The 21650-nt window shown below is 34.3% G+C and overlaps 2 protein-coding genes across 7 annotated transcripts in view; both read right to left on the reverse strand.

Moving 5' to 3' along the window:
• bmpr1ab (bone morphogenetic protein receptor, type IAb) overlaps positions 1–5105 on the reverse strand; it is a 70253-nt gene extending 65148 nt beyond the window's left edge. Inside the window, exon 1 of one of the 2 annotated variants that reach the window (XM_073917566.1) lies at positions 4918–5105. The gene's annotated coding sequence lies outside the window, so the exon portion shown is untranslated. 2 annotated transcript variants of the gene reach the window in all.
• A 1914-nt stretch (positions 5106–7019) lies between these two features.
• ldb3b (LIM domain binding 3b) overlaps positions 7020–21650 on the reverse strand; it is a 39920-nt gene continuing 25289 nt past the window's right edge. For 2 of the 5 annotated variants that reach the window (XM_005156272.6, XM_005156273.6), the window contains exons 5-10: positions 18466–18488; positions 15690–15890; positions 12912–12941; positions 10177–10343; positions 9983–10019; positions 7020–8298 (exon numbers count right to left, since the gene is read on the reverse strand). In XM_005156272.6, the coding sequence (XP_005156329.1) occupies positions 8202–8298; positions 9983–10019; positions 10177–10343; positions 12912–12941; positions 15690–15890; positions 18466–18488 (555 nt within the window). In that variant the 3' untranslated portion in view covers positions 7020–8201. The remainder of the gene's footprint in view (positions 8299–9982; positions 10020–10176; positions 10344–12911; positions 12942–15689; positions 15891–18465; positions 18489–21650) is intronic. The other 3 variants (XM_005156271.6, XM_009306591.5, NM_199858.3) reach the window with 2 other exon arrangements.

Raw genomic sequence — 21650 nt, forward strand, 5'->3', positions numbered from 1 at the left:
GTTATATGACTACAGTTTTACAAGATCCACAAAAGAAGTAAAAGCTATGCAAAATCAAGGTAACTCAATTCACTTTGCTTGTGTGTTGGTTCTTAAAAACTACTAGTTTAGTCTAAGTAAGGATTTAGGTCAGTGGTTTTGTTGCGTGATCTGTACAACAAGCCCTGCCTTCTCGTTGACATGTACAAGAAGAGTGTGTATATGAAAGGTGCAACAAGACAAAAGTAAGTCATTTGAAATTAGGGCTGCGCAACATTGGAAAAATCTGATATTGCCATATTTTGGTTTCTGTGATAAATATTTTGATATGACTACAGTTTCACAAGATCCACAAAAAGGGTAAACTACTACTTAAACTACTTAAACTACTAGTTTGGTTTGAGGAAGGATTTAGTTCAGTGTTTTTTTATGTGATCTGTACAACAAGCCCTGCCTTTTCGTTGACATGTACAAGAGTGTGTATATGAAATGTACTACTAAACATACCCCAAATACCTCATCTGAAATTAGGGCTGCATGACTCTGGAAAAATCTGAAATTGCCATATTTTTTGTTTCTGTGATAAATATTGCGATAGACTACAGTTTTACAAAATGGTTTTAATGGGACTATTTGACATTTGGTACAGAAATGGAACAATTACAATTCTAATAAATGCTATTCTTACTTTGCTGTATCATTTGTAGTCCAACTATCAAAAAGTTGTTCCATCATATAAAAATATTGTTTTGTTTTCAACTTGAAAAGCATTAAATCAAAATGTATAGTTTTTCCTTAAAACAAGCTAAATTATCTGCCGGTGGGGGAAGAACAATAATCTTGCTTTTGCTTTGAAATAAAGATATTTGAACTAAAAACAAGACAAAAGTTACAACAAGGAACATTTTTTCCCCTAAATTATTTACAGTATATTACATATAAATAAAGTAATTAAATACAATTATGTGGCTCCTATTCAACAAATTCAGACTCAACATTGCATTTATTGCAATGTGACTATTGTGAATGTGTACTTTGCAAAATCGATACTGAAACTAGACATGCAAGATATATCAGCAGCCATATCGTTATCGGCCGATTAATGCTATTTTTAATGTTATCGGTTTGATATCAAATTTAGGTCAAAACTCGAATAGTCAAGTTGCATATTAACTTGCTATGCAAAGAAAAGAAAATAATCTGTTTTTGGCATGCTAACTGATGTGAAATCGTGAATATAGGTCTATATAATGATCTTGCAATTTTGAAATTATTGCTATTTTTTCCTTTGAGTAGGCTATCCGAAGATCTGTTCTCAACTTTAATGAAGTTTGTTTTTATAAAATCAGTTGTTCATTGTACAGAACTATAACATTTTGACATATTTTTTATCCTCTAATATACAGGTTATCAACCTCCATATCGAAAGAATTATTTGTTATCGATATCGCCCAAAAAATCCATATCGGTGCATCCCTATCTAAAACAATATATTTTAAAGCCCTATTTTACATCAAACTACATTTACAAATGTAATTTGATAAGCACTGAGAGCGTATTAAACGCAAGCAAAGTGTCTAATGCTACAAATGAGTCCTATAAAAATAGAATGTCAAAATAAGAATGACATAACATGCCATCGCCATTCATTATAAAAGACATATTTATGGATAAATAAAAAAAGCAATATACTTCTGTACTTACTGATACATATGTTAAAATGTATTAATGTAAAGAAATAAAGATATCTTGCTCACAAAGAGCAATAGTGGCAAAGTATTAAGATTTAATTATTACAATAATTTAAGTATTTTTAATTATTTTACGACTGCCTCAATATATTTTGGGTATATGCACTTTTCACATATTTTTTATAGACTAGGCTAAACAAATGCAAATAATAATACGATTCGATTCACAGTAAATAATGCTTTATTCACTAAAGAGTTGAAGCAGTATCTTTCACACAGTGGTACATGAGAATACATCTGGCGGTTAATGCATGCAACAGGAATCTCCACAGCCCATTGAAGGCATGCATAAAGACACTCCAGTCTGCCTTCAATTAACATTATTCACACTTGCCAGCATGCAAACTCAAATCTGTTCACAATGATATCTCCACAGTCGAGCAGTTTCAGGATATTTAAGTAGCTGAAAGTGCCCTGTGTTTACTTGAACAACTATTCGTATTCAAGACAACACAGAGAGAGGGAAAATAAACTGTAGGCATTAGGTCTATTTGTGTTTCCGAACACTGCCACTAAAAAAAGAGAGGGCTTCTCAGAAGAGCCAAGAGCAAGCGCAGGCCTCTCTGAGGTTCTCTGTTTTTCATTTGGAGCTTTCAGCTTTTTTCCCCTTCACAAATCTGCAAGACCAATACCACGGTAAATTAAGATATATGGATAAAGCTGCCTCTTTCCTCGTAGGAGATTTATCTCTGTCTCTGCTTAATAGCCCCTGGGAGTAATCACTGGTCTGTTCATTCTCTGGGTGTTGTAGAGGGTCAACGGGACCAAAAAAAAAAAAAAAGATTTACACTTATTCTAAAAGTTGCTCTCAAAGAACTCAAAAGAAAGAAAATCTTACAGCAAAAATATGCCATAATATCACACACACACACACAAAGATGATTCAATTGTGGTAACAAACATCCAAGCAAAATCTATTGTCGTATCATGTACAGACGCGTGTCCTCATAACCAAAACAAAATGTTAAAATTCAAGACATCAGCAAAAGAAAATCAGCATTAGAAGTTATATTACTGTACTGTAATTGTCGTTCCTAAAGTAATGATGATAATGGTTGCACTGTTTACTATGGGTTTACTGTAGGATTACTATGGTAGTATGGTGATAGTATGGCTCCAAATTACTGGCTGTGCCACTGTAGTGTCACTGTAAAAGCTAGTATCATTATTAAATGTCTATTTACAATAGATAAGTCACTAAATGCTTATATGTTTGTGCAATAACAGATCATTTTATTTGAATAATCTGTGGAGCTCTTTAAAGTTGCAAAACTGTGTAGAATGCAGACCTTTTATGGTAGCCTATTGCTCATTTTCTGACGCTTCGTTTCGAATCTAAATCAGTTTAATTCTGCTCGTCAATATGATTCAGTAGCTACAACAACTGCGACAATCTCTTAAAAACAGCGACTCGCAAAGTGAAATTTTGAATTACTTTGGAATCTTACCTGATGAGACTAAAAAGAACAATAGATACAGGAAACATTGGAACAATTTTAGACCACTTCATAAAGCCTAATTTGGTTGGAAAAATGCTCTTTTTTTAACTAATTGAATTTGGCATAATTTGTATCTTTATTTTAAAGTATTTTTTGATGGTCAGTTATCTACAAAATAAACAAAAAGAACAAATACATTTTAGGTGAAGTGACAAGCAAATACTTTTTTTCAATAATAAGAGAATCATTAATTCATAAACGGTAGTATTTCAGACTATTTTCTTTATTTCATAGATATGAGGTATGAATTACAGTATCACAATACTACTTGGTATCACGATACTTCAGCTGGAAAAGTATCGTAACATGAATTAATCGTATCGCGACAACCCTAGATGATGGTAATATTAATGATGTAAATAAACTTAATTTAACGAATAATTGCGAAATTAAAAAATAAATTGTATGTGACTTCTTACATGTTCTGCATGCTGACAATGAGCTGTCATCTATGAGGAAAAGGTTCTTTGCTGTAGAATAAATAGATAAAAAAACTCATTTATCAAGTGAGCATTAAGCTATTAAATAGTGGTGGCTTGGATTGATAGTATTTATTTTTTGCCTATTTGTGGGTTTATATATGGAGGTGTGTATGTAACTTTTTGGGGGTGGGGTTGTAGATTTATAATTTTATATACACATTTGCTTTTTGTATGTTTGTATTATCTTTTTACGTATGTGATGACTGCAGCTAAGGACAATAGCCCAAGACAAATTTACATAACTGGGACAATAAAGTTTTACCTTATCCTTATGTTTTAATTTAACAGATATAAAATTATCAGTTTGACTGCAATTTTCGACTTGATTGGGTTATTAATAACAATGGATATGTCATTTTTGTCTTAGCAACAACAGTGTTTAGATGTAGAAATAACCAAATTAATGTAAACTAAAAAAAATAAGAAATCAAATTCATCTGTGGCCATATAAATGACAAATGTAATAGCATGATTAAAACAGTATTGTTGTTAATACAATAATCGTAACGAACAGCATATTTTGTTCATTACTGAAGTCGTGACTATACCAACAAGCAGAAATAAAGCCACTATTTTCTCTCTTATTATGTTTGAGGTTTTGTAGCAACCACAGGACAAACAAACCATGCAAATGCCAACAGACAGCATCTAAACATTTACATTCAGTTAAAAAACAGTGTGCAGCCTGTCAATTACAATTAAAATGCTGCAAAGTTGATGTAAAAAGAACAAAACCCTCTAATCAAGGAGAAACTGTTTTCTATTCAGCTTCTGACAAAGGCCAATCCAAACTACACAAGCAGGTAGTCAACGTGATTTTACGCGATGCATGTTGGGACATGATAACAAAACCCAAACACAGATGCTATCAAAGCAACAGCAAACATACAAACAAATACAACACCAAACAAATACAATAGACGAAACACGAAGCAGCGTAGACAGACAGTATAAATGAGGTTTGCCTTAAATGAGAACATGGGTGTTGTAGAAAAAGATAATATAATATGGCATAAACAAAATTGATTATTAACACGCAGACGCAGATGTACAACACTCTGAATACCTTTAACTGATATTATTTTAGTACTATGTTCGTTAAGAGCGTCCATTATTTTGCAAAACGAAACCATGACAAGAGACAAACTTTCTCCCTCCACAACCGGAAAGAAAATCATCACGCAAATATCCGGAATTCCCACTTACCTATTTGATGAAGCTGCTAAAACAGTCCAAAGCCTTCCAAATCAGGGCTTATGGCACGTGACGAAAATCTACTTCAAAGCGTGAATAATAAAGAGTTTCCCTGGTGTGGTTCTATGTGATTTTTCTCTCTTTCGAGAACGTTTTCTCCTGTTTCTTTCGTTCTTTTTTCTCTAGTTGTGCCTCTCTGTGAGGGAACATTCCACTCGTGCGCGTAACGCGATGAGCCCTGATTCAGTCCTCCAATCACAACCTCGCGCTGCTTTCGTCCTCCAATCACTGCCGCGCGTCTGAGCGCGAGCGTTTTACTCGCGGACGCGCGCGGCGAATAACAAGCAAGAGAAACGCGCCGGAGAGCGAGGAGATGGATGAATGGGAGGAGGTCCTACCAAAATCAGAACTGCGGGTGCCATCTGTTGACAAAACGTGGAAGTGTTTAATATGCCACAGTTTGCAATTTAAATGTATAATAATGAATATAATCTAGCACAAGATTAACGAAGTGTTAAATGCGCGTATATTTTAATATAAATAAGATAATATAAACAAAAACACGTGGGGAGAATTATGAACTTATAACCAGAAAGTAAGATTGAACAACGTCATCACTCCTAATTACATTACCATCTACAGGGCAGTTGAGGTGTTGCAGAAATTGGCTTGGTGAATATAGCCAGACTCACCATGAGGTATGAATTTAGATAAATATGAGAAATTTAAAGTAAACTTTCGTTGAAGCAGGTAATATTTTTATACTATTTTACATTTTTAAATAAGTAAAAAGGTTAACACAGTTAGAGCAACACGGTGTCTCAGTGGTTAGCCCTGTTGCCTCACAGCAAGAAGGTCGCTGTTTCGAGTCCCGGCTGGGGAAGTTGACATTTCTGTGTGGAGTTTGCATGTTTTCCTGGTTGGTGTGGATCTTCTTAGAGTGCTCTGGTTTACCCACAGTCCAAGAGTATGAGTATGGGTGTTTCCCAGTATTGGGTTGCATCTGCAGCATAAAACATATGCTGTTTAAGTTGCCAGTTCATTCCCCTGATAAATAAAGGTATTAAGCCAAAGGAAAATGAATGAATAAATATTAATTCATATTCAAAGATTTTCTATTTTAATGTTTTTATAATGCTGATAAAATAAGCAGGTTGATTTCTATAACAAATATTCAGTTTTAAAATATTAAATCATATTAAATGATTTTCTATTTAAATGTTTTCATAATGTTGATAAAATAAGCGGTTAGGTTAATTTCTATAACAAATATCCAGTTTTAGAATATCAATCAAATTCAATGATTTTATATTTTAATGTTTTTATCATGTTGATGAAATAAGTGGTTAGGTTAATTTCTATAACAAATATTCAGTTATTAATTCACATTCAATGATTTTCTATTTAGATTTTTTTTTGTTTACAATGTAATTATTTATGTGATGGAAAACTGAATTTTTTGTCATATTTATTTTATAGTGATGGGTCACAATGGTGCAGTGGGTAGCACGATCACCTCACAGCAAGAAGGTCGCTGGTTCTAACCTCGGCTGGGTAAGCTGGCATTTCTGTGTGGAGTTTGCATGTTCTCCCCGTGTTTTCTCCAGTTGCTCCAGTTTTCCCCACAAGTCCAAAGACGTGGTGTGGGTGAATTGGGTAAGCTAAATTGTTCGTAATGTATGTATGTGAATGGGAGTGTATGGATGCTTTCCAGTGATGGGTTGCAGCTGGAAGGGCATCCGCTGCGTAAAACATATGCTGGATAAGTTGGTGATTCGTTCTGCTGTAGCAACCCCAGACTAATAAAGGGACTAAGCCGTAAAGGAATGAATGAATGAATAATTGTAATAGTGATTACTGTCTTCAGTGTCACATGATCACTAAGAAAACCTATGTAAGATGCTAATTTAATGCGAATTGTTGTCATTAAATAAATTGTGTATTATTTAATTTCATTACTCATACAAAACTTCCTGTTCATTTCATTGTCAAATATTGAACCACTTTTGATTCATTTAGATGTCTGTGGTCAAGTCGCATTTACATTTTACAAGAGTTCTTGTGGAAGTGGACTAAGTTCTTAGTTAATCAAATGAACTGCACTAACAGAGAAATCAATGCAGAGTTCGTTTTATTCAAAGCAAGCCTGCCAAGTGTAATCACACCTTCCAGAGAGCTAAGCACACCCAAAATAGTCATGTCGAGCCATTAAGAATGGCCTACAGTTCTTTCAAATTAATGCCAGGGACATCAGAAGTCATTATTGTGTGTGTGTGTGTGTGTGTGTGTGTGTGTGTGTGTGTGTGTGTGTGTGTGTGTGTGTGTGTGTGTGTGTGTGTGTGTCTGTGTCTGTGTGTCTGTGTGTCTGTGTGTGTGCCTGATCACTGGCGGGCCTTTATGACTTCAAAAACAATTATAAAACATTTCAAACTGGCTATGATCATTTTTGTATTTTTGCATACTCAAAAACCCCATTCACTCATATTGTTTACAAAATGTTGAACTGAACATTCTGCTAAACATTTTTTTCCCACAATGGAACGCAAGTGATTGTGGCTAACTGGAAGACAATAATATTTGCAACACTGTTGTTTATTTGGTTAAAAGTAATAATGTTTTATTCACATTGACAATAGTACATTTGGTTTCAATATGTGCTGTAGTGTATTAAAGTGGATGTGGTACATATATTTTATCATTTCTCTAAGGGTTAGTTTTTTTTTTTTACATTAGCAATTCATTCAGGCAATTCATTACTCAGCAATAATTTAGAATAAACAGAGCAGCCAAAAGAGAAACATAAAATGAAAAAGAAAATGACAACTAAGCACTATGCACTATGTTTCAGTGGCTGAAAGTTACAATGCCTATAGAAAGTCATCACACCGTGTGAAAATCTATCCCTTTACTCGCATTACACCCTGCTTTCAAAAGACCTTCAAGATAAAGTTGTAGAAAGGCACAGGTTAGGAGAAGGCTACAAAATATTTCAAAGGCTGGAAGAGTTATTTGGAACGCGATTTGATGTCAGGTTGTATGATGAATAAAGTAATTATTTCAAAGCTGCATGATGATTTTTCTATAGGCACTGTACATGAAACAAACAGACATATGAACATTGAACACAGGAGCTTTATGTACTCGTCTACAGGCTAGTTAATAACTCTAACTCACATTCCAGTCACTAGACTACTCCTCTCTGTCCTATTGACCCATTGCACTTCACTTTACATCGACTTCCTGATTCCTGGTTGAATGCTGCCTCAACTTTTTTCCAGCAACATCGGGTGACATTTTTACCCCTGGATGTTTAGGATCTGTGCAGACAGGCCGTGGTGCCAGTTTTTCAGTTTGGCAAATCTTGGGCCTTTTACTTCAGATTCAAACTTCTCCCTATGAAACCAGAAAGGTACATATTCATAAATTAATACACCTACATTCTTAAACTGTACAAATTCAACACTTTGCCTTTTCAAATCCGCCGATGAAAGAGCTAGCGTGTGTCAAATATTCAAGTGCTCCTATTATGCTCTTTTTAAGGTTTTGATTTTATAGTTTGGAGTTCCACTACAAAAGATCTGTCTGCATCAAAGGTTAAAAAAGCACTTTGCTTTTCTCATAATATATATTGCAGCATCATTTCGTCTTTCACAGTGTCTGAAACACTTCTTTTAAGCATTTGGTCTCACTAAATGACTTTTTTTTGCGTATGGTTAATGTAGATCTTGGCATTATGCAATTTAAACATATGTAGGCACATAAGAATGAAACATTTCAGTTCAGTTCATTTCTTTTGTTTGGGAAACAACAAAATGTTAATTTAATGCTTTAACATTTGCTTTAAAGTACTTTAAAGTGCACTTATTTTGATGTATTAACAAAGATATTAAATCACTCATAAAAATAAAATCTTATTTAATTTTCTACAACAGTTCTGTTTTGTTTATGAATCTGATTGGTTAATAGCCGTGCAATATTCAGCAAATAACAGCATTCGTTAAGCCTCTTAACTCTTTACCCCTGTGCATTACTCCACCCACATACAGCAACAAGCAGAGGACTCTCTACATTTTGACAAATATTGCAGCTGTTGGACAACATAATGTAGTTTTCAGGGGTTTTTTTTAGTCAATAAAGTAGTTGTTTAGATTGTAACTATGCAGTTTATTTGTAAGGGTAGTGCCTAATTTAAATATTTACAATTTCTGAGAGTTGGCGGCCATTAGCCTGTCTTTGAGCTGAGCAAAGACGGTTGATGTTGTCCATCAACAAGATGGCAACAGAGACCGCATAATAAGGTCTTAGAAGAGAAACAGCGTAATTCCTAACTACAGCTGATCAAATCATTATAAAACAGGTAAGTGATATTCTAAGTCGATCTCTCTCTTTTCTATGTTGTAGTGCTGTACATATACCAAATAATTGTAGAGTGTTAAGTGTGACATGGGACTCTTTGTATAACCCTGAGTTACTTTTTTGAGGGTTAATTATTGTGATCTTCCGATAGCTACAGAGAAATACTGTGAAATCTCTGTAAACTGATGGCATTTCATGCTGTTCAGCCTTTTAATCTTGATATGTGAGCAAAGTAACCTGTTTTGGCATCACTTTAGATATTACGCTAGAAAATTATTCAAATACTAGCTCTAAAGTGACATTTGTGAATTAGTAATGACTCTGCTTCTTCTGTTCTGACCTCAGCTGCAGATGTGAAGGAATGGCGGAAGAAAGTAGTTCCCCATACCAAAGATTTTTAGAGTCTATGTGTTTGATTTTCATTTTTTTATACACATGATTAGGCCATCGAACTGTTGTATAAATGCAATATCACACTCATAGCAGTGCAATGTGGCTGTATATCACTGGTGGACAGGCACATGCACAGATAATGGTCAACCTGTGAGCCCCCAGTCCACTCTAAACGCAGACGTGCTTACTCTCAGAAATTATATATATATATATATATATATATATATATATTTATATATATATATATATATATATATATTGCTATATATATTGCTACAGTGTTCAACGGGGTGAATACAGCAAAAACTGAAACAAAGTGGTTGATTACCTTGATTTTCTAAGAGCCTCCTCATCTGGATCTTGCACTGTGAGAAAAAAAAAAAAACACCAGTTACTCTTTATACACCAAATCTTCTAAACTGATTTGATCAAACAAACAATAATATCATCATGTCTGAATCATATCAAGTCAGACCTATTTCCAGTTCACAGAGTGCTATAATAGGTAATGCCTGTACTTACAATATTCAGTTCCTGTGATATGAGCAAGGATGCGGAAGGATTTGGATTGCAGGTTGGCGGCACGACGGGCCCATTCAGACATCTCCAGGCCCTTATCATCAGGCTTGATCACGGCCTGGTAGACTGGAGAAGCACTGTCCACGAGAGGGTCTTTAATAGGAAGTGAACTACTCCCCAATAGAAAGAAAGAAAATACAAGAACAGTCATGATCAAGTGTTCTCGAAATGTTGAGTTCATTACAAATGATTGCATAAATAAGTTTGCAAGAACCATAAAAAAGGCTGCATTTGTTGAAAGCAAACATGTTAACATATTATTCTACTTGTTGTAGATTGTTAAGTAATTATAGCATGAATTATAGTTCAATCCAGGGACATTTCTAGCCTTTAACCAGTACTGTTGCTTGACAATAAATAAGCATGCCCATATTTTAATACTCTGTCTAAAATAAAAGGAAATACATTTTCTTTATCGTTGAGAATACACAAATAATGCAGAGCTGCTTATTTAAAATTTAAATATATAAATATATATAAATATAAATATATATATATATATATATATATATATATATATATATATATATATATATATATATATATATATATATATATATATTTAAGAAATATTAAATGAACATGATATTTATTGTTTCATGTGTTATAAAATATGTTTGAAACAACCTCAAACATTTCAGTGCATCAGAGATAAGTGCTATTTTTTTTAATTTTTAGTCTTCTTAAAATCACATTGCTATTTACACTGTAAACCCCGCTGTTGGTATTACTTAAGGTATTAAGTTAATTTAACTTGACATTACTTAAAATACAGGTGTGTTTAACTTATTCATTAGGCAGCAAAAAAATATATATTATTTTAAGTTCTCTGAACTTAACATTATAATTTCTTTAAACAATTCACCATGTGTTTGTTATGATTGGTTGTGCTTGAAATTCTGCCTTGACAATTGCACTGATTGGTTAATATGTTATATGACACAAGGTGGTCATTTTGCTTGTGATGCTGAATTTTGCTGAAGCGCAGCAGGACAGAGGCACTACCTGAACCCATCTGATGAAAGAGAAAAGTTAATTTAGATATTTAAATGCTTATATACGTTTTTCTTAAGTGATATACATGCAGGGGCCACACGGTGGCGCAGTGGGTAGCGAACAGCAAAAAGGTCGCTGGTTCGAGTCAGTTGGCATTTTTGTGTGGAATTTGTTTGTACTCCCAGTGTTCGTGTGGGTTTCCTCCAGGTGCTCTGGTTTCCTCCACAAGGCCAAAGACATGCTCTATAGATGAAAAGGTAAGCTAAATTGTCCATATGTGTATGTCCTGGTCCTCGAGGTTGGCGGTTGAGCGCACCTTCTAAAAATGCGATGTTACAAAACACCAACATGGTGCGGGTAAATATCAACGTTGATTTAAACAGCCTTGGGAATAAGTAAGAAAAGAATATAAAAGCTGAAAAAATTTGGAAGTTTAGTCTATTAGCAATTTTAGGTTATCTGTAATTAAACATTTAAATTAACTCAATAAAGAGACTACATTTGGTCAACTCAATTAATTGAGTTGTGGATTCCCCATTACTCAAACGAACTGAGGTAATCACTTTCCTCAAATCGCTTGAGTAGTCTCAACTTATTAGGGTTTACAGTGTACAGACTGCAATATAATTTACTAGAAAACTGGAATCTAGACTTTTTATCTAAAATATCAGAAACCATCTCTAAGAAATTTTTTTTAAAAATTTCATTAAAAGTTATTAGTATGGCTCATGTTTTATTTATTTAAATGTAATGGGTGGGGTTTGTGCCATATACAGTACAACCAGCCACTAGAGGGCGGTGATCAAAATGTTTTAGTTTCAAGATATGTCAGGCAGGTGTTACCAAGACAAGTTATTGAGTTGAGTTTAGAGATTAGGCTAGTTGGAATGGCCATTGGGCAACTTTTGTTGTGAAAAACTCTGTGCCATGCACACTTACTTTAGACCTGCTTGGAAAATGGATGGATACATTGTTAAATCAATTAATTTGAAAGCACACATTGTTTGTAAACTCGATATGGCTGTGCCTTATAGGAATTAATGAATGAGTGCACTCAATAATGCCCACTATGGTTTCAGACTGAACTATAAATGGCTCGCCTCTCTTATAGTGCCCTATTTAAACTTGAAGAGGGTGATTTTAAACACAACCCTTGTTGCATTCTTGTCAGACTGATCAAAACATGATTAATATATGAACTGGCACACATCTTCATAGCTGAAGGATTATGTCAAGCACTGACACATGATAGATTTATCAGTGGGTCTAAAATTTTCCTGGAGACCAGCAGTATTTCACTGGAGCTCATATCCCAGAAGAACGGGTCTAGTTACGCCCCTGGTTCCATCTTAATGAGAGATCTGTGATGAAGGAAGTGACTGAAGAATGAGTTAGGATAACACACCATTTTAGGAGAATGTGAAGTAAGATGTTAGATGTTCTATGCAATTCTCCCCTGGCAGATATACTCAGAACATTGTGTTGAGGTTTTTCATTTTTAATATAAGATTATTTATTTTTCTTACAGAACTTGACTTACTTTGATATTCCTAACAGTGGTAACCATGGTAATTGAAAATAACCCAAAAACATCATGAGCAACCAGCCTCTAAACGAGAATTTAACACATGGGATGAGTCAGTGCAGCTGTGATGGATCGAAAAAAGACTGTGGCTACTTACGCCAAGGGAGATCCAGCGGAGTCATCGCCACTGTCAATCACAAGATGAACCGGGATGGAGGGAGCAAGACAGAGCCATGTCATATGGAGAGGAAGGGAAGGTGGTAGAGGTGAGGCGAGGATGAGTGATGAGGTGTGGACGGATGATTGGTTGTGAATGGAGTGACATGATTGCAAGCAAAAGGGGGAGGAAAAGCACAAATGAGGTTGATACACATGACCTTGTGGAAGCCTGAATTCAGCCCAGACTTTATGACAGACTGTGAGCTCTTATTCTTATAAACACTGCAATCTGAAGAAAGTTTTATAGAGGCTATTCAAAACTGGAAATACTGAACACAGAGAAAGGCAGGATCAGTCTTGGGGTGCTGCAGTTCTACAGAGTTTATTAACCAGCCTTGATAAGTTCACCTGCCTGTAGCATTTTAGTAGCACTTATATCTTGATTAGCTTGTTCAGATGTGTTAGCTTTGAGCTGGAGAGAAACTCTGCAGGATTTCGGTTTTCGAGGACAAACTTGACTATCCCTGTTCTAACATCCTGTAATAATCACAATATGGTTACTTATTTTCAGCATAGTGCTGAAAGCTGGGAAAAAGTTACCATTCTATTATTTTAGCTTGACTGGTTTCAATGTCCTGATGATTTTTGAATGTGTTTTTGATATTTAAAAAATGTTTTTAAGGCTCAAAATGTTTTCAACAAGCAAAAAAACATCACTTATTCTAATTTTTATTCAGAGCTTGTATTTGTCTAGAAAAATGCATGGCCAAATGATATAAGAAAGGTAGAGCACATTGAACATCATGAAATCTAATATGTAGGGCTGTGATGGAAAATAATCACTACTGTCTCTTGAATTTGGAATTTTACAGCAGATGGCACTGTATGCTTTACAAACAGACACACCCTGCTTGCATCCAATTCCTTACAAATACCACTTGAACCTAAAAATAATGATTAATGAAGTAAGGAAAGATTTAAGCAAATTACAAGAGTGATCAAAAATAGATGTTTACTTAAAAGGGTTAGTTCACCCAAATTATGTTGTTAATTACACACTCTGTCGATCCAAACCTTTGAAACCTTTTTTGACTTTGGAAGTCAAGTTAAGATATTTTGAAATGAGATGGAATCTGAGAACTTTCTCATTCTCCAAAGACAGCAACAATCTCAGTTAGTTCAAAGTAAAAAAAAAATAGAAATTCTCAAAACAAACTACATTCCTTCAGTGTTTCAGTGTAAAAATTATGAAGCTACTAGAATACTTTCGTGTCTTTTAAAATACTTTAAAAGACTATTAAAAGACAAAAGGAATTAAAAAACTATGTAAAGAAAAAAGATAAAGTCTAGAAGAGATACAGCTGTGTCGAGAAGTTAATTTTGTCTTTTATTTTTTTTAAATAAACCATTACTTTCTGTTCTAATAAAGCCTGGTTTAAACATCTGCGTTGAGTGATCAACGTAACCCATGGCACATGCATTTATACTTCTGCCTATTTTTTTTGTGTCGCTCTGCAATAACACTTTCGAAATGCCAGCTGGCAGTGAGGTTTTTATGTTCCTCTGTGTCGAGTTTCTTCGCTCATTCTGAGGTTCACAAGGTAAACAAAAACAACAGTCTCCATCTGGACCTTCACAGGACTCCACACTTGTAAACACTAACTTCATCGGGCTTGCGCGGCCCTATATGTGCATACAAGATATGTCTCCTATATAACTCATATCTCATTTTGGCAACTGTCATACATGATGCCTAGCTCATTTTTTTCTATTCTCAAGGCAAATACTAAGAAAAAAAAAAGAATAAAACGTATCTATGTGCGAACACTTGAAATTGGAATCACATGTATTTGGCATGTTATGGGTTTTACCTATGGCAAATAAGTGAAAGCAGACAAGAAAAGAACCTATATAAACATATATGTTTTAATGAAGGTTTTTAATTTATGTCAAATATATTGAAAACCTATATTAAAACCTATATTACAACATATATAGGTTCTTTCCATGTGGGATTGCTCCATTATAAACTTGAGGTGCAGCTGATGGTTACAACCCAAGGTGCTCAGGGCACATAAAAAGCACACAAAAGACTCTCTACAAATAAAAAAACATTTAAAAAAAAAAGGCACCTCTGACTGCAAAAAAAGTGCATTTTGGTGTGATTGGGGACTAAATTTACCACACACAGTAAAGTAAAAATAGTATTTATTATCTTGTTAAAAAATAATGTGATACAAATGTGTGCATGGCTAGGAGCTGCAGATGTATCCCTTCTAGACTTCGTCGATGTAATGCAACAATCACAGCAGCACAACCAATATTGGCATGACTAAATAATGCTCTTGAGAATGGATGTTCAACATTTTACACAAAAGTATACTTGTAGTTTGGTAACATTCTGATTGAACAACAGAAGGCATATTTGTTGTCTGTTTTGATGCTTTGGTTTTTGGGATTTACTTGGGCTTTAAACAAGCCAGGACAGTTGTTGTCTATGTAGGATGAGAGAGCCTTTAGATTTAAACTAAAATGTCTTCATTTGTATTACAAAGATAAACAAAGGTCTTAGGGGTTTAAAACAATGTTCTAGTAATATAGAAATTCATCTACTCAGAAAAACTAATTTGACCCAAACGTTTTTCTTGTTGGCCTTGATGTGATTGTCACATAGCGTGTTTTGAATGTTTATTTTGGGGCCACTATATATAGCTTCCTCTTACCTAAGCATTGGTGTGATAAAATGTAAAGTTTGACACAGAAAAACAACACCTACCTCATCTCGTTTCCTCTAGCTTGAGCCTGACCAGCAATGGCATCCATAATGGCATCTTGAGAGTACATACTAATAGGAGTGTTGTATTGGGCATGGATGATAGTAGCCTTCCCACCAGGACCCTTCACCTCAATAGGCTTGTGAGTGGACAAGGCTGAGTCCTTCAGTGCGATGGGGTTGAAACTGGGAACATACTCTTGGCTGTCAGTTTTCAGGTGACAACATGGGGGTGTAGGAGTGCCAAGGGTGCAATAGTATCAAAGAGGATGGGTAATGGTGAGGAGCCAGAAATATGAGTGAAAACAGAGAGAGAGAGAGAAAGTTTGACAGTAAGAAAAGGTTTAGCCATGACTTACCTTAGTTTATGCATCTGTATCATTAAACAGCAATAAACTGTTCAGTTACTAGTTTATATAGTTTACACAAGCGGTTATTTTTTAATTTTTAATTATGATAAAATCCCATGTTTGAAAACACTGTGTCTTATATAACAAAGGCATCTGGGCTGCACTGCACATGGCATGCAACACATCCAACTACGAGTTCATGCAAAGCATACCAATTACATTTTTTATACAATCGTTTTGTCACACATTTCAGAACCCTGGTGTCAATTTTCAAAACTCACAACCAATGACAAAATTGCACATTGTTGCAAAACTCTTAACTCTTTTTTCAAATGCTTGGATACAATTCAATTAAGTCAAAGATACTTTCTTTATTGAACTAAAATCACATTTTCAATATAATACAATTAAACATCAAATTGATCCCATTTAAAAATTAGCATGATGTAACTACAGTATTAACTGATGCAAGCACTCAAAATAAGAACTGCATTACTCTGGATGCATGGAAACTGATGTACAATTTTACATATTTACATGATGAAAGTTTCAGGATAGTTCAAATGACATCAGTTACTACAGAAGATGACCCAACAGGACATTATCTATAGATTTCATCTCTTATCATCCTTATTCCATATTTATGGTCTATTTGACCATGAACCACTTTTACAGACAATGTTTTCATATTTGATATTGCTGTATGTAAGAAAGCCCAATCACAGCATAACAGCAGATCAATGTCAGGCCTGGATTCACATTGACAGAAGGTTCTTTCCAAGTTTTTTGACTAGTGAAAACACCACTGTGATGTAAAGGAGAACCTGTGGCCAAATCCACAAGACCAGACTGATGGAAACACAGATTCCAAAATAGAAATTTGATTTATTACATATTACTTTAAATTACACATGTGACATCCTAGTTCATATGGATTTCACATATATAAAAATTGTCACACATGCCAAAATTTTGCCATTGTTTTCCAACTATTAGAATTACAAATGGGTACATATAGGTTACAAAAATATATTACTTATTATGTTATATATTTTACCCCTACAAATATATTATCTATAGTTTGTATAGGTACCCATATGGCTGTATATGAACACACACACACAAACACACACACACACACACACACACACACACACACACACACACACACACACACGCACGCACGCACGCACGCACGCACGCACGCACACACACACACACACACACACACACATACATGTGTGTGTGTGTGTGTGTGTGTGTGTGTGTGTGTGTGTGTGTGTGTATCATAAAAAATGTTGTCATTTTTACAGTATTTAACATTATGACATTTTATGCAGTATGTGAAATCCAATTGGAATTTGCATATGGTGCCATATATCATGCCACATGCTTTCTATATTGGGATGGGCAGTGAGAAACACTTTGCTTAACTTCGATCTTCTGTTTTTTTTTTTTTTTTTGTATGTTTGTTTGTATACATTGTGATGCAATGAATAAAACGTTAGTGATTCCACTGTCTGTACTATTCCCCTAAAACCTGTGACATATATTCTAAACAACAGTATTAAATGATTGTTAAAGATTGTTTATCGAACTGACATGTATCTTGTCTGTGTTTGTTTAATCTAAAATTGTGTTCCTGTAGTATAATGGTGTGGTGCCCCAACGTTGTGGGGACGCTTGATTTTGTTTGGAAATGAAAATCAGGTTGACGGCAGAACCCAATGTCAGACCGACATCAATGTCCAATGTCCAACCAAAAATCAACCTAAAATCAACCAAATATGAACGTCTAATCATGTTGCACCTTGACATTGTGTGGACGTTACCACTATGACATCTATCAGACGTTGGATTTTGATCACTTTCCAACACAACCTAAAATTAACCAAATATTAACGTAATTTGATGTCATTATTGGAAATCAAAATAACAATGTCCTTAGACACTAGACATTGAATTTTGGTCACCAGACGTCACAACCTAAATCTAACCTTATATTAATGTCTTATGATTTTGTGTACCTGCTGGGAAGGATTATGAACCAATGATCCTGCAAATGTAAGACTTCTTTAAGTAAATGAACACGGCAGTTTTGAAAACTGGAAAGCCTGTGTTAAAAAGGAGGTTTTGAAAATTGACATCAGGGTTCTGAAATTTGTGGATAAACAATTGGAAAAATCTGTAAATAAATACCAAAACTCAACTACAGATTTATTCATTTTAAAAACATCACTCAAAAAGCATTTAACATTTCATCACATCCGAAATGTCAAATTGTTCAAAAAAGCTTTTGAACATTAGAGAGTTGAAAATGTAAGCATGCAAAAATAACCACAGTACTGCATGTGGCCATGCTTCAGAGCACACCGATTCACACTCAACTTCTCACTCTAGAAATTTTGTATTCAAAAACTGTTACTGACGTGGCAGCTGTGTTGGCAATGACCTAGGTTGACACAGAGGAATATAGACAGAAAAAGAAAGACAAAAGAGGCAATGTTAGCCTTGATTTGGCAGTGTGTTGAATGATAATGCATCGACGTTCATTATATTAACAAATAATGCAAACTGCTTCACGTGGCCTAAAGATCTTGCATCTTAAATCTGAATATATTTGAATAATTTGGTGGCAGTTCACCTGTAAAATTTAAACTCTGTCAGTATATTTTGACATTTTAAACCTGACTTTTTTTCTTCAGTGGAACACAAAAGAATATATCGTGGAATAATGTCACAGTGACCCTTTTTCCATGCAATGAAAGACTTTCATTGTATAGTCAATTAGAGGGAAGTTAAATACTTTTTTTTTTATGCAGAAGAAAGAACTTTTAGCAATGGCCTCTGGAGGTGGGTAAATGATGACCTTAAATACAAGTCCAAATATACACTACCGGTCAAAAGTTTTATTTAAATTTTTTCATGTTTTTCAACTATGAAAACAGTTCTGAAAATATGCTAAACTGTTAAATATTTATTACAATTTTAAATAACTACTCTCTTATTGTATGTTATTTCAAATGAAATGATTACTCCAGTCATTATGGATTTTATTACTATTAATACCTAATGCTTTTAATACCAATAATAATAATTATATTAATAATAATAATAAATATAACAATAATTAATATTAGAGGGATTTCTGAACAATCGTGAAGCTGAAAAATCATCTTTAAAATCACTGGAATAAATGATTAAATTAAATGATAAACTACTTTTGAACAGTTTTTTTATGTTGCAACAATGTTTCACAATTTTACAATTTATTCTGTATTTCTTTTATGAAACAAATGCAGAATCCAACTGACCCCAAACCTTTGACCGGTAGTGTATGCTTCTTATAATTTGTTGTTCTGTGATGTAGATCAGAGTGGCAAACTCAGTTCCTGGAGGGCCGCAGCCCTGCAGAGTTTAGTTCCAACCCTGCTCCAACACACTACCTGTAGGTTTCAAACAAGCACGAAAGGACTCAATTAGTTTAATAATGTGGGTTTAATTAAGGTTAAAGCTAAACTCTGCAGGGCTCCATCCTCCAGGAACTGAGTTGGATACCCCTTATGTAAATGATAGTTATTACTGGCTACATTTCTCATCAGAATGACGTTCTGGTTTGTTCTTAGAACAGATTGATTGACTGGAGCAGATATTTGGCTGCAGCGAGACACACAGAACACTGGAGCTAAATAAGTCTCATCCTCTCATTCAACAAACTAAGCAATCCAGTGATGGTAAAGTTAATTTGAACTATTGCAATTATATAAACCCTTTTAGACTATACGTTTGGAATGTTCTTTACTAGTCATTAGTATTAGACTGCTGGCTTTCTTTTTAATAGGTTTCCTAAATATATATCAACTGTTTTCTATTTTATTACTAATAGATTTATTCTAACAGTTTACTAAAACACAGCTATCACTCTGCAATAAGAAATTAGTTGACATAGTTGCAAAGTATCAAAATAAAATGTAACCAAATAGGGATATCTAATACTTCTTACTCTTTATGAAATGGCAACTGGAAAAAAATATATGTTTAAGTACTAAAATTATGCAAATGTAAATAAAATATATACTATATTATATACTATATATAAAAACAAAATCTAAAATAGACAAAGCACACAAAACTAATATTAAATGAAGTCTGGAAACCAAAATAAACAGTAAAACAATATATAAAGAAATAATAGCAAATAAATAATATAAAATAATTCTGAACAATTCATACTCAAGGATGTCATTAAAAAGCAGATCAAAGACCACCTGAACACCTAGATTAACAAAACGAAAAGTCGATGAATGCACGTGCTCTGCTCAGCTGTGCATGTGATGTTGCCTAGCGGGAATTCTGTTCCTGTGAGCTGCAAATAGAGGATGGAATATGTGACGGCATCATTGCAGTAGGACTTCATTTGGGATATACTGTTACAGGAGCTGTGACATTCTGAGCATTTTAAAAAGAGCCAACGGGCACACATTTGCAACCATGTTCAATTACGGCTCAACGCTGGGATCTTCTGGGAGTCTGTTCACTTATTTTTAAACAGAGAAGACACATTCCCTGCTGAAAACACTAGCAAAAACCAACAATGGTGGTCTAGACTGTTTTTTTTTTTTTTTTTTTTTAGTGTTGATTATGGAGAACCAGCATAATCCTCAAAATTTGAATGAAATGGAATGCAAAATTGGTTAAATCTGCTATAAACAAGCCATAAGTGTCTGACTACAATTTTTAACTTTTTGCGGCAATTATATAATGAAACAAATCTAGCCAACAGCAAACTGACCCCAACAAATTTTCAATAGGAATAAATAGCACAAACACAGAAATTGAAGCTATGTAGGCAGCAATGACAGAATGCACTTCAACAATTGCTGAAAGTGAAATTCAACCAAAGTGAAGGACAAAGTGTCCATTTAATAGGAACATGGATCACCAAAATGGTGAATGAACTCTTCAAATACTGTTCTAGCCTTTCTAGAATCATACCAGCATCCAGATGACAATTTTTTTTTTGTCTACCAGTGCATCAATATCTCATGGTGAGGACCAGAAAACCCAAAAAATCCCAAACTGCTACCAATGTTAAATAACGTATCTTATGCTGGTGGCTAACATTGCTGATTATTTCAACATGGTAGTTGTGACAAAAAAAAAACTGCTCCTGGAGAGCCAAAACAGAGCCAAGAAATCAAGAACTTCAGACTCATTAGAAACATCAAGACAGATATGCTAGTAAGCTGGTTTAAACTAAACTCTATAGCAGAGATGCCCAAACTAGGGCCCGCAGGTAAAAGTTGTCTCATGTTAACCTTTAATTTATATAAGAATGTTTAACAGGGCAAGGAAATTTTCACAATATGTCTGATAATTGTTTTTTCTCATAATCTACAGAACAAACCATCATTATACAATAACTTGTCTAATTGCCCTAACCTGCCTCATTAATCTAATTCACCTAGTTAAGCCTTTAAATGTCACTTTAAGCTGTTTAGAAGTGTCTTGAAAAATATCTAGTCAAATGTTATTTACTATCATCATGGCAAAGACGAAATAAATCAGTCATCAGAAATGAATTACTAAAACTATTACGTTTAGAAATGTAAAA

Source organism: Danio rerio, chromosome 12 (genome assembly GCF_049306965.1).
Source record: "Danio rerio strain Tuebingen ecotype United States chromosome 12, GRCz12tu, whole genome shotgun sequence".
Classification (NCBI taxonomy): Eukaryota; Metazoa; Chordata; class Actinopteri; order Cypriniformes; family Danionidae; genus Danio; species Danio rerio.